The sequence below is a fragment of the Lolium rigidum genome, chromosome 4, assembly GCF_022539505.1.
Source record: "Lolium rigidum isolate FL_2022 chromosome 4, APGP_CSIRO_Lrig_0.1, whole genome shotgun sequence".
Lineage (NCBI taxonomy): Eukaryota > Viridiplantae > Streptophyta > Magnoliopsida > Poales > Poaceae > Lolium > Lolium rigidum.
In genome coordinates this window covers 15,363,435-15,376,912 of record NC_061511.1, presented here as the reverse complement: position 1 = coordinate 15,376,912, position 13,478 = coordinate 15,363,435, and the positions used below count along the sequence as shown (strand labels likewise).

At 45.5% G+C, this 13,478-nt stretch overlaps 2 protein-coding genes across 2 annotated transcripts; one reads left to right on the top strand and one right to left on the bottom strand.

Annotated features, from left to right (window-relative positions):
- Positions 1-1,740: 1,740 nt before the first annotated feature.
- LOC124706795 (bifunctional protein FolD 2-like) lies at positions 1,741-4,757 on the top strand. Its single transcript, XM_047238467.1, has 5 exons — positions 1,741-1,874; positions 1,998-2,181; positions 3,777-3,934; positions 4,033-4,245; positions 4,344-4,757. The coding sequence occupies exons 1-5, from the start codon at positions 1,782-1,784 to the stop codon at positions 4,572-4,574; spliced, it is 879 nt and encodes a 292-aa protein (XP_047094423.1). The 5' UTR covers positions 1,741-1,781; the 3' UTR covers positions 4,575-4,757.
- Positions 4,758-4,943: 186 nt separating this feature from the next.
- LOC124706793 (histidine--tRNA ligase, cytoplasmic-like) lies at positions 4,944-8,853 on the bottom strand. The gene is made up of 6 exons (XM_047238466.1): positions 7,480-8,853; positions 7,141-7,320; positions 6,491-6,883; positions 6,113-6,394; positions 5,491-5,631; positions 4,944-5,415 (listed from the first exon to the last, which is right to left on the bottom strand). Exons 1-6 carry the CDS (start codon positions 8,851-8,853, stop codon positions 5,113-5,115), a joined length of 2,673 nt encoding a protein of 890 aa, XP_047094422.1. The 3' UTR covers positions 4,944-5,112.
- Between the last annotated feature and the right edge of the window lie 4,625 nt (positions 8,854-13,478).

Genomic DNA, 13,478 nt, shown 5'->3' with positions numbered 1-13,478 from the left:
GGGGGTTTATATATCCACCCCCGGCCTAGGGTTACAAGGGGATAACTCCGAATCGTATCAGTTACTACTAATCCGGGATACCACACCCTTTGGAAAGTAATCTCCAGCCGAGCAGATCATCTCCTTGGATCTTCGGCCCAGTCGCCTTCGGGTCCAGTCGGCTAGGCGACTGGCGGTCCTTCCTGGGCCTTCGTCCTCGTGGCGAGTGGGACTGGCGACCCACCCCCTATGGGCATATCCCATCAAAAATAGAAAGCTAGCTTCCATCTAGCAGGTGGGAAAATACTTCTGCATGTAATGATTTAGGTGAAAAGGTCTCCATCTTGTTTGCATGGAGAAAGTTTATATCACAGAAACTAATGATCTGGAAAAAAAGGATAACTTACCAAATCTAGATAACAAAATCAAATGGCTTGTTTAGAAGTTCAATCTATGCATCATCTATATACCATCCTTCAGTAGAACAGACCTATGTACTATCCTTGAAGAGATAACATCCTACTGATGGCACCACGCAAATAAGAAAAGATGTAGCACGCACCAGGGTTGCACTGAAAAAATATAACTAGTGTCATCTATGAACACATCCTTGTGAGTTAACTTGTCCGTTACATCAAGAAATACCCATACTACAAACCTACACCAATACCAAAATCACATCGCCATAAAACTCTCATATAGTTTCACAAAGAAAAAACACTACGTTACATCTGAAAACATCTTAGAACAGGTTAGAATAGGCAATTACATTGCATTTGATGTAGTCGCGGGGGATGTAGCCGGAGGCGGGGAGATGAAGCCGGTGACGCGGGGAGGAAGACAACAACGCGAGGATGTAGCTGACGCTGCAGCGATGTAGCCGACGCCGCGTGGAAGAAACCGACGCCGTGCAGACGTAGCCAGCGTCGCGACGATGCAGCCGGCGCCGCCGGTAGGGAGCAGCCGTCGTCGCGGGGATGTAGCCAGCGCCGCCGCTAGGGGGCAGCCGTCGCCGCAGGGATGTAGCCGGCGCCGCCGCTAGGGAGCAGCCGTTGCCGCTGGGACGTAGCCGGCGCCACGTGGAAGAAGTCGTCGGCGCTAGGGAGCAGCCGATGCCACGTGGAAGAAGACAACACCACAGTGATGTAGTCGACGTCGCGACTATGTAGCCGGTGCCACATGGAAGAAGAAGCCGCCGCCGATGTGAAGCAACAACCACCGTGGGGAAACCGCCACCGCGAAGATTCAGCCGGCGCGTCAAGGATGTAACCGACGCCGACGACCAGCACCGTTCAATCTCCACTGGGTATGCGAATCGGCGGAGCAAATCGAAGCAATCGGAAGAGGAGGCGAAATGGGGAAAAAGTATCTCTCCGACGAGACAGTATTGTGCTACGGGTACTCTCCTGGTTGGCTGGTTACAACCTGTGCGCTGGGGCCAAGCGAACAAGACGCACCGCTCTCCGTGAGTCGTCGGATCGCGATCCTGCGGCCCGTAAGGCTGACCTCGCCGTAAGGACAGAACAAGGTCAACCGAGAGTTAGAAATTGCGTTTTTTTTATATGCGTGAGCGGGCATTGAGCGTCAAATAGGTTTTCCCAGCCGCCACTGGGAGAGAACACACTGAAAAATGCTTTATGCTGAAGGCCCAGCAGGCCCACGTATGCAGCAAGCCCACAGGCCCGGTTCATCCAACCCACAGGCCACAGCACACCCCACTCGTCACTCGATCTGCTCCCACTCGAAGCGCCGTCGTCGTCTCTGCAACTGGAGCGAGGGAGAGAATATCTGGTGCGACCCCAATGGCGCAGATCATCGACGGCAAGGCCATCGCCGCCGAAATCCGGCGCGAAATCGCGGCAGAGGTCGCCGAGCTCTCCTCCGCGCACAACATCGTGAGCCCCTTCCCCCCGGCCAGCACCTTCCACCGGACCAACCAACCAACCACCGAGCTTCGGATTGGGGTCGCGACCCTGACGACGCTGATTTGGTTCCTACTCCTTCTTCTCCTGTCGCAGGTGCCCGGGCTGGCGGTGGTCATCGTGGGGAGCAGGAAGGACTCGCAGACGTACGTGCTCATGAAGCGCAAGGCCTGCGCCGAGGCCGGCATCCGCTCCGTCGACGTCGACCTCCCCGAGGACATCTCCGAGGCCGCGCTCGTCGCCGAGGTCCACCGCCTCAACGCCGACCCCTCCGTGCACGGTATCGCCTTCGCGTCGAACTGAATAGCTCCATTTTTCTTTCTTAGTACATGAGAGCATATGTTTGTTTGGCACTGTAATTTAGTCGTGTGTCACTCTGCTTCTGCCCTAGAAGCATTCGTCCCTACTTGGTTTATCGAGATGAATGCAGATATGCTTTAATTAGGTTGTTTGACACTTGAGCCGTCACTTAGTTACTGTTACTGTGTGTTAGGATCCCCTCCCTTAGAAGTTTTTTCTCGGAATGGTCCTGTCGCCTACATTTGCTACTCACTGGAGCTAGCCTGAAAGAAGAGAGAATTCTGGCACTGTTTATTCGTTTCCAGTTAAAAGCTTGGAATGGGTGATTTTTTGTGCGGTGCCTCTTTGGGAGTTCTTGAGTTGTTCCAGGCGTATTGGACCCCAAAATTTGGTCAAGGATGGCATCGGTAGTCACCACCATCATGTGTGTTTGTGTTCCCCGATTTCTACAGGATTTGCTAGTTGGGAATGTAATTTTTAGGTGGTCACTTTAGGCATGGAGTTTAGCTTTTTCAAGTTACGTGTGTGCCATAGTTCACATCACCACAATGTTTATTATTCAGGGGAATGCTTCCCTTCTTATTTTATCTCCCTAATGGAGTTAACCTGAAAGTAGGGTGTGTGCAAAACTCACATCGTGGCAAACCATTGAAACCGGCTAGTGACAGCTAGTTCATTTTCTTTCTCAAACCTAAATCTCATTACCAGTTGATAGTACAAAAATTTGAACTAAGCTGAAACTGTGACACCGTTTTTGCGCAACCTTACCTGAAAGAACAGAGAAGCATGGTCGTATTTATTCGTTTTGAGTTCAATGATTGGCATTGGGACAATGTTTTGTGCGATGACCATCTTAGCAAGTTCTTGAGTGGTTCCAGGCACGTTGGATCCAAAAAAGTTAGTGCAGAATGGCATTAGTACTCCATCATGCGTGTTTTGTTCCGCAGTTTCTGAGGGATTTGTTAGATTGGGAACGCAATTTTTAAGTGGTTTGCTTCGTTAGATTAGGCATGAGCTTTGTAATTTCAAGTTACACCTAAAATGAATGGCTTGTCCTAGTTCACATCATCACAATGACTATTATTCAGGGGAATTATATCTTTGCTGCTGCCATGGATTTTCTGTTGGACACATGCTGGTAAATCATGCATTCATGTTAGTTTCTACTCCCTCCGTCCCATAATATAAGATGTTATTACAACCCAGTTGTAATAACATCTTATATTATGGGACGGAGGGAATAGTTAGTTTTGTTCTCATGATATCTGAACATAGCAGTTCGTTACTTAAGTTCAATCACATCTCAAGTTTCTGGTTATATCATCAATTTCCTTAAAAGGGAAAATGTGAAGCTATAGGGCAGTAATTGGAGCTTTGGTCGACCAACTCTTTCTGAAATGTTACCAGTTTCTTAACTTTATTACTTTTATATATGATGCATTTATTGCTGGAATGTTGCTTTACTAGCTCTAGGTAGTAGATACTATGACAGTCTCATGTATCTTGAAATTCTTCTTCTATACTATGTAGCAAAGCTTGTCTATTGGCTGTATTGAGTATTTGCTTTTACACCAGGCATTCTTGTTCAGCTTCCATTGCCCAAGCATATCAATGAAGAAAATATATTAAACGAGATCTCCATTGAGAAAGATGTTGATGGTTTTCATCCTCTGAACATTGGTAAGCTTGCAATGAAAGGTAGAGATCCTCTGTTCCTACCTTGCACGCCAAAGGTACTGCAACACTTAATCACATCATTTCTAAACACTGGTTTGAGTGCCTGTTTCGTTTGTAACATCTTGGCCTTTGTATCTTGTTTTCACTTTTGAAGGGATGCATGGAGCTCCTATCACGAAGTGGAGTTACTGTTAAAGGAAAAAATGCAGTTGTGGTAGGGCGTAGCAACATTGTGGGTTTACCAGTATCCCTTCTTCTTCTGAAAGCAGATGCAACCGTGTCAATCGTACATTCACGGACCCCTAATCCTGAAGTAATTGTGCGGCAAGCAGACATCATCATCGCAGCAGCTGGGCAGGCTATGATGGTACGTTCTGCTGGAACAAATTCACTTTACAGTACTGGTTTGTCCTGCAGTTCATTGCCCTAAATCTAGTCGTGGTGTTTTCTGTTTTTGTTTTTTAGATCAAGGGAGACTGGATCAAACCTGGTGCTGCGGTCATTGATGTCGGGACAAATTCCATTGACGACCCAACAAGGAAGTCTGGATACAGGCTTGTCGGTGATGTGGATTTCACGGAGGCAAGCAAGGTCGCAGGTCACCTGACTCCAGTTCCAGGAGGCGTTGGGCCAATGACCGTGGCGATGCTGCTGAAGAACACAGTGGACGGCGCCAAGAGGGGAATAGTCTCATAGATTTTCATATCCGGGCAACCCATGTGTTCTGTGAAGTGAGGATGTTGTAACCGAGTGACCTAGACAAATATGTTCTCTGTTTCGTTCTGTCTCATGTTATTTCAACAACAGACAATACTCACTAGTCGGTAGCTAGTGTCTTGTTTGATAAATAAATGCAGTACCAATGTGATTTTACCGCAAGTCTCTAAAATGTGTGACAAAACTGCAACGGAATTCAGAGATTTCATTCCACAAAGCAAGCACTTTACGTTCTTCTGGAGAAAAAACAAGGCAATTCAAACAATCCAATCATTATAAATTGAAGGGTTGCACTTCCTTTTGTAGTACATCTCCAGACTACGGTTCTCAACATTGGCAAAATGGAGATGCACAAAACTTATAAATGAATCGCCCAGTACACATTGGCAAAATAGAGATGCACAAAAATTTAGATCAATGTATCACCCAATATGCATTGGCAAAATGGAGATGCAGAAATTTTAGATCAGTGTATCTCCCAGTACAAACACGTTCTACATCTTCTAAGATTTCATCTCTAAGGGTTAGACAATCTCTGCTTCAGCACCTGAACAAAATCCTTCCTTAGAACTTCCTCTTCCTGGTTAGCTCTAATGTCCTTCAATTTCACCTTTCCCGCCTTCATTTCAGACTCACCGACCAGCACCATCCACGGAATGCCTGTTTGTGTCGCATACTTTATGTGGTTCTGCACCCTGGTGGTGAGCTTGAACTCTGCCTTTATCCCAGCACTCCACAATTCGTTCACAAGCTCAGCAGCCAATACAAGGTCCTTTCCTAGAATTGACACCAAAACCTCTGTCTCGGTAGCCCTGATCACCTGCAATCCAAGAGCCAATATCAGTTCTGCTGGGTGCTGCAATAGCAATGTAATGACAAGGGGTTTGAGAAATACCTCATTTTTATCTTTCTCCTGTTGCTCCATGATTGCAAAGACCCTTTCTATTCCAAGGCTGACTCCAACAGCAGGGACTTGCTTGTTGCTGAACATACCGACAAGTTTGTCGTACCTGCCACCAGCCGCAATAGATCCAACCTATTGCTAAATAGTGTTAGTACAGGAACCAGTAAAACGTTCTTTGTTGCTTAGTTACAAGAGCTATTGACATGCTTTCAAATGATAAACACAATGACAAAATTCAGATATAAATCAATGTCCACTAAGCCAAATAAAACTTACTCCAGTGGACCAAGCAATGAATCTTGAAACTGTGATTAATTGAAAGTATTGGAAATATAAAACGAAGTTCAAACACAATGAAAACTTTCAGATATAAATCAATGTACACTAAACTAAACTAAATGTACACGAGATAACGGCAACATAGAATGTGCCTTGAGATGATAAATACGATGGTACATTGTGATAATCCAGTGGATCATACAATGAATAACTCGATTAACTGAAAACACTCGAAACACAAAGCAATGGCCACTATACAGTAATCTGATTGCAAAAAATGACTAATTGAAGACACAGGTAAAGTGAAGCACAGATACAAATGAAAGTTTCATACCTGTGTAGTGCCCTTGAACACAGCTTCATATATCACACCAGTATAGTAATCAAGGCCTCTAGCAAGGCTTAAGTCAAAACTTATCCTGTCAATCGCATTTGCTTTTTCTAGAGCTTTGAATAATATCTCCAGCTCATTTAATGCAGCAACAGACCCCTCGTTCTGCATGAACTTGCTACCCTCCTTTCTCAATTCCAGCAAAACTTCTAGTGGCGGTCCTTTTGTCTTCACTAAACTGCCAATATTTTCAGCAGTTTCATCCGATACCCCTTTCTCTTCCACCTAAGTCAGCATAATGAACAGTTAGTACCATGACAAATAAATCCACATCAAAATAACATAAACATACAAAAGCAAAAACTGAGTTCTGATTCATACCAGTTCCTTTTTCACCTCTTCAAAGGTAAGTTTGTCTAGCTTATCAATACTTGAGCAAACTGTTCTGAACTTCTCAGCAGGCACGCCACAGATCTCCAACATTCCATCAAGCAACTTTCTGTGATTTAATTTTACTTCATACACACCAATATCCAGCTTATCCAGCAATTCAGTCAATACTTTGATAACCTCGAAATCTGGTTCCATTGGCTCATATACTCCAGCAATGTCAAAGTCGCATTGGTAGAATTCTCGATATCTTCCCTTTGATGGGTTATCCCTCCTGTATACTTTTGCTATCTGGTATCTCTTGATTGCACTTAAGTTATTCATGGCAACATAACGGGCAAATGGAACAGTCAGATCATACCGCAAAGAACAAAGCTCACCACCCTGCAAGGTTATTTGTAGGTAAGTCTTCATCCAATTCATTACTAAGAAAGTGTAACCTAAGGATTATACTGCAGCAAAGTAATGAATGACCGAGCTGTGGAATGCCACAAATTCTAACAACTATACACTTAATCTTGCTTGATTAATAATAATTTATATAAAGAACAGGCACATGACAAACCGAACAAAATTATGGATTTTCTACAAAACCAAACACTCCTGCTAACATTAGGTACAAAAGGAGATTAAAACTATACCTGATCAGCAAGGTCATATATCAATTTTGAGTCTTCGCCATATTTGCCCATAAGGGTTTCTCTCAACTCAAACACAGGTGTATCAAGTGCAACACCACCGTGCATCTTAAATACACCAGTTATTATTGCAAAAGCACGCTCCCTTATGGCCATTTGCTCTCTCCCAAAGTCACGTGTTCCCTAGCAGAAATGAAGGATAAACATTTAGACAGAAGCAAGGCACACAATTGATTTGGCGATTAGGTTGCTTCTGAAATCAATTAAACAGAAGCAATTGGAGCAGAAACTAGAAAGACAAAATAAATGAAACATCCAAGTATGCAGACAAACTTCAATTACCTTGGGAATTTTAGGCAATCTCCCCACTTCATTGCTCTCTACAATCTCCTTTACTTTCTTCACAAGGAGCTCCAATTTGGGGCACTTAGGATCAAAGAACAGAGACAACTCAATTCCCCAATCTGCAACCAATGCAGAATTCACACAAGGAACAGCCTTTCCATCTGTAGCATGATCCCTAAGCAGCATCAGTACAGCAGAAGTACCCTTCCCCAACATTTTCTTCTTGCTTTTCCTGTCACCCTTTTCTTTTTTCCCACCAGCTTGTTTATTCTCCGTCGAACTGCCAGCTTCATTCTCCCCAGTAGCCTGTGGCTTCTCAATTGAACTATCCATTTCAATCACTACCATGGCCACAGCTGCCTCCCACGCAAGGAAGTCCCTAAACTTGAGCAAGTAGCTGTACGCCCTCCGCAAGAAAGACACGGCGTCCGAGTCAATCGCAACCTTAGCAAACATCCCCGTCAAGTCATCAACATTAGTGCCACCAGCAAGCTTCTCCCTGAGCTCGGCGTCCGCAATGCTGCCTGCACAGAACCTTGCCCGAGCGACGCTGAGCTTGCACATTGCGTGCACCGACCTCGTGAGTTGTGCCACCACAACCATCAAAGCCTCCTCCTTCCCCTCACCGGTCTCCCCAGCATCCCTCTTTCCCAGCTTCACCGGAGCGTTGAGCTCGACCCGCACCCTCTTGTGCAGGGCGCGCACGGCTTCACGGAAGGCCCCATTCACGGCGGGCACCTTGGTGAAGAATGCCCCGGAGGCGCCGCCTCCACCGGTGCTGACCAGTTTGGACCCGAGCAAAAGCGTCTTGACATCAGCGGCCACGTCGGCCTCATCCTTGACGGAGAGGCCGTCGCCGGAGGCGGGCACGTCGAACGCCACAAGGTCCCCGCGAGCGGCCTCGCATGAGAGCGCAGCGACGGCGTCCGCGATGGAGACAAGTGGGGCGGCGCAGCAGTCGATCAGGGCCGCGAGGGCGACGGCCACCGGCGCGGACGCCGCGGCGATGGAGGCCTCGTCCCGGCTGGCGGGAGGCGGCGCGGCGGCGAGGTCGAGCGAGCCGGCGAGGGTGGTGGCCGTCGCGGCGGTGACGAGCGCGGAGGCGGAGTCGGCCGCCGTGAGGAGGAGCTTGTTGAGAAGCACCGCCGCGGCCGCGCGGGATTCGTGCGGCGCCAAAGCCAATTCTTGGAGTGATTTGGGGGTCTCCTGCGGAGAGGCGGCGCGGTTGGAGAGCCTCTGGAGCGCGGAGGGGTCGATGACGGGGTCGGCGAGGCCGAGGGAGAGAGCGTAGACGGCGGCGGGGGTGAGCACGACGCCCTTGCCGCCGAGCGTCACGGCGGCGGCGGCGGGAGGTGGAGGAGGAGTGGCCATGGTGGGGGGGGAGAGAGCACGATCGTTGGATGCAGAACCCTAGAGCAGGAGGGAGAAGCAGAGACGGCTAGATCTGTTGGATGTACCCTTTGTGTGAAGCTAAAACTCAAAAATGAAAATGAAGCGTGTCATCTAGATCTAACATAGTTGAAAAAACAAAACAATTCAACAGGTAATAAGTAGAGTTCAAACAAAAAGAGTGACCGCCAAGATTGCCGTGAAAAAGTGACGGCCAAGAAATGCAAAATTGACCATGACTATAGGTGCTTGTTGGCGGACACGGATTTGGTGCACCGGACATCAGCGTGCCCTTAATTGAAACTTGCATCTATAGTCACTTTTGCCAGTAGCTAGTGGCTCATCACCAGATGATGATATACATAGGGTATTCCTACCCTTTGGCTTGTGTGTGATGCATATGCTTAATTATGAGCAAAACAGTTGCTTGCTCATGAATTTCTTGGTTATACCTCACTCCAGCTCCTAGAAAGGTTGTTCGTGTAGAGGTTTTGCTTCTGGATGTGTGCTTAAGCTCGTTCTGCTCCTCCTGGCTAGCTTGTGATGATCTACTTCATCTTGTGCTTGCTCAACAGTCAACAGTTCTTGGTGAAACTGTTTCTGGTGGTTTGCTGTTCTTCCTGTTCTAGTGTGCTTACCCTTTGGAACTGATGTCGATGAGCAGCTAGGGTTTTGGCTTGAAAAAGTTTATATATGGCCCTCTTCTTGCTCTCATGGTCGACAGCAATGCCTGGCACCATTTTGGTGACTCTCCCCTGACCTGTGTGTTGCTGGGCATGCATGTATCCTTGTGAGCTGCATGTGTGTTCCATGGTTGAAACTTGGGCTGCTGATGGATCAGCTCGGCTGAGCCTTGGTATTATCCATCAATTTCACTTTCTTTCTCTAACCTGCCAAGTGGCCTTGCCACTTGGCCTAATGGCTTGTTTGTTATGTGTGTGTGCAGGGATCAAATGGATGATCAAGAGGATCTCAAGATCATGTTGATCAAGAAGTTCTTGAAGATTATCTTGTGTAGTTTAGAATATTTCAATTCCTTATAATTTTTCCTTTTTCTTATTTCATTTATTCAATTTCTGAAATGTGTTGTAATATTTATAATTCATATGAATATTGTAATTGACAATGTATCTGTGTGTGAATATCAATAAAGCTCAAGTTTCTCTAAAGAGCTTTTCATATATGTTTCTATTCTCTTATATTCATAATTTTCCAATTTCTATAATTGTTTATTGAATTAATACATATTTGAATTATGATATATCAAGTTGAAGTTTGAATTTGAAATTCAAACCTAACTTGTTTGAATTCAATCATGCAACTTAAATTGAAATATGAAATATTCCCCTCTCTTCTCGAAACCCTAAGTTAATATAGGATAGGTCCAAGTTTATCGCACTCTCAAAACCCTAATCATGTCTGGTGTCGAGAGAGAAACTTGTCCCCCATTTGAGATGTAGTTTGTAAATAAGCGCGAAATTTCCCCAAATTTATGATGCAATGCACATCCCTTTCTAAAAACTACCCCGCAATCGTCTCGAATACTAGGATATTACAAATGCATATGTCTTGCTATTATATGGACTCTCTCATTCATGCAACGCCCGTTCATCCATCCCTGTGCCTACAATATTTTAATCATGTTGTCTACTGCAATCATCGCTACTGTTGTTTTTATGTCATTACTGCTCCTACTTCACTACTACCACTGCTATACAACTGTTGCACTGATAAACTTTTGCGAGCAAGTCTATTTCCAGATGCAAGCGAATTGACAACTTATTTGTTAAAGTTTATAAATATTCTTTGGATCACCTTGTGTCGAAACAATAAATTTGGGTTTTACTTCCCTCGAAGACTGTTGCGATCCCCTGTACTTGTGGGTCATCAGTCCCCAAGGTGGAGAAGCACGCCAATCGAATTGGCCTCGAGGAGGCCATCCAACGCTCGCGGCGCAGGAGGCCGCACGAGCGCCGCCACCGCCGACGGCCGAGCGGCTTGCCCCCTCCTCCTCCATCGGCCAATGTGTGGCCGCCGCCACATATCTTCATCGACCTTGGCAAGGAGGACTAGAAACCTCTGTCGATGAGGAGCAGAAGCTCCCGGTGGCATTATCTGCATATTTTTATTTCTTTTACTTGTAAACACGCGCCTTTTGGGGCCCCTAATTAATGTAAATTAAGTTTTTATTTTGTTTGGCCCACTTTTTTGCGGGCTTTAGCTGTTGGGGCCGCTCGCTGCCGCAAATGGACTGAGGCCTATCTCGTGTCCGTAGGCCACCGGATACGGACCAGAACGAACCCATTTCTTGTCCTAAATGAAATGTCATGTTGGAGATGCCTTACATCCTAATGATGTCTCTAGGCTTCGTGAAGAAATATTATTACTTAAACCATCCACTTCTTCTTCTATTGGGGCTGCACAAAACGATGACCATATGCATGATATTGTGCCTAGTACTATTCCTCCTACTAATGCTCTACAGGAAGGCAAAGTTGTAGGCGAAAACCCTGCTCAAAATGGTGCTCTCGATCCTCCACAATCTTCTGCTGAAAAATAGTACACAAAATGGCAAAATTGGCACAAACACCGAAGTAGATTTTGGGGAACATTCCTCGACTAGAACTGAGCCAGAGGACACTGGTCATGGGGTGGATTCTCCCGTCCCCACCTCATCTTGGTGGACGAGCCACTGCCGTGCACGCCCGCATCCTCGTTTACACGCGGCGCGACCACATGCGCCTGCACCTGGCCTCGCCCCGCCTGGATCCACTCTGTTGCTGCCAGGCGTCAAAGCCCTCTCCGGCAACAACACCGACAACAACACCGACAATGATGGCGCCTCAAAATATCCTCTACATATGCGCCTGATACATCGTCTGCTCTTTCCTCTCCCTTAGCATCAGCCGAATCAGTCGTGGTTGAGTCTGGTGCACCTTCTGTTGGGCCACCGCCACCTCGGCCTGGGCCTCCTATCCGTCTTTGGAAAGGTATCAACCACCCTAAGAAATACATTGATGGTACTTTCAGATATGGTATGCTTTCTTCAATAGGAGAACCGCGTAATTTTCCCGCTGCACTCAACGATGGCGTGCTGCCATGCAAGATGAATATGATGCTCTTATGTCAAACACGACCAGGACAATGGTTCCTTCTGGTAAAAGCAAAAAACATCATTGATTGTAAGTGGGTTTATCACATCAAATGACGTGCTGATGGTACTACTGGTCGTTACAAAGCACAGTTAGTTGCGAAAGGTTTGATGCAAAGGCATGGTATCGACTATGAAGATACTTTTAGTCTCGTTGCCAAAATAGCCACTTTGAAAAATGTTCTCTCTATTTATGTTTCTCGTGGCTGGATTCCACGACAACCAGATGCTTACATGGTGTTATGGAAGAGGATATCTATATAAAACAACCCATGGATTTGAACATCTTGATGCTCCTCATCACATTCGCAGGCTTGATAAACCTCTTTATTGACTAAAGCAGGCTCCTCAAGCATGGTATTCTCGTCTGAGTGCCAAATTGCATGAGTTTGGGTTTCTACCATCCAAAGCTGACACTTCTATGTTCCTTTATGATAAGTCTGGTGTCACTATTTTTGTCTTGATTTATGTTGATGATATTATTGTGACAAGTTCTTTAGATCATGCTATTTCAATCTTACTTAAATATCTCAATGACCACTTTGCTATAAAATATTTGGGAGAACTTCACTTCTTCCTCGATGTTGACCTCAAAAGGACACATGATGACTTGCCCCTCACACAAGAAAAATATGCTAATTATCTACGTGCCAAAGTTGGTATACTTGAGTGCAAATCTGCATTTGTCCCTGTCTGACTTGTTGCACCTTCTTGGTCCTGATGACAATTCACAGTACATAAGCATCGTTGGTGCTCTTCAGTCGCTTTACTTGCTCGGACTTGCCATTTTCTGTTAATAAGATATGTCAATATTTTTATGCTCCTATAACTGCTAGGACAGTTGCTAAATGCATTCTTCGATATGTCAATAATACTTCCCAACTTGGTATAACATTTAGAGAATATTCATCCACACTTTTTAGTGCTTTTTCAAATATCGATTGGGCAGTATATCTTGAGGACATACTTCCACATGCATACTTCCACATGGGGCTTCATTGTTTTTATTAGTCCAAATTTGGTCTCCTGGAGTGCCAGGAAACAAGCCATTGTGTCCCGCTCTAGCACCAAGACTGAATACAAAGCTTTAGCCAATGTGCACTTAGACTGAATACAAAGTTTTAGCCAATGGTACTGAGTTAATTAATATGGATTAAAACTCTTCTTTGTGAACTTGGTGTGAAGCTCCAAGAGAAGGAACAGGGTGTTTCTACACCTAGGTGCATATGCACCCTTTTTTGAATGCATTTTATACATATTAAAAATTATCAAACAAATACAAAAAAAATGTCTCTTGTATATCTTAACATGTTACATGCTCACAAAGTTATTTCAGGAAAAACATACATGTTTAGTGTCCTGTGTAAAGTTTGTCTTTTCTACATAGGGCATAAAAATTGTCCGTTTTCTATGAAAGTTTACGTACGCACGTAGAACATGCCCCTCTACATAAAAA

Coding starts and splice junctions, on each gene's coding strand:
- LOC124706793 (XM_047238466.1), bottom strand. CDS start 8,853: ATGGCCACTCCTCCTCCACCTCCCGCCGCCGCCGCCGTGACGCTCGGC. Junction 5,632..6,112: donor TGTTCAAGGGCACTACACAG/GTATGAAACTTT, acceptor ATTTAGCAATAG/GTTGGATCTATTGCGGCTGG. Junction 5,416..5,490: donor AGGAGAAAGATAAAAATGAG/GTATTTCTCAAA, acceptor CTTGGATTGCAG/GTGATCAGGGCTACCGAGAC.
- LOC124706795 (XM_047238467.1), top strand. CDS start 1,782: ATGGCGCAGATCATCGACGGCAAGGCCATCGCCGCCGAAATCCGGCGC. Junction 1,875..1,997: donor TCTCCTCCGCGCACAACATC/GTGAGCCCCTTC, acceptor CTCCTGTCGCAG/GTGCCCGGGCTGGCGGTGGT. Junction 3,935..4,032: donor TCCTACCTTGCACGCCAAAG/GTACTGCAACAC, acceptor TCACTTTTGAAG/GGATGCATGGAGCTCCTATC.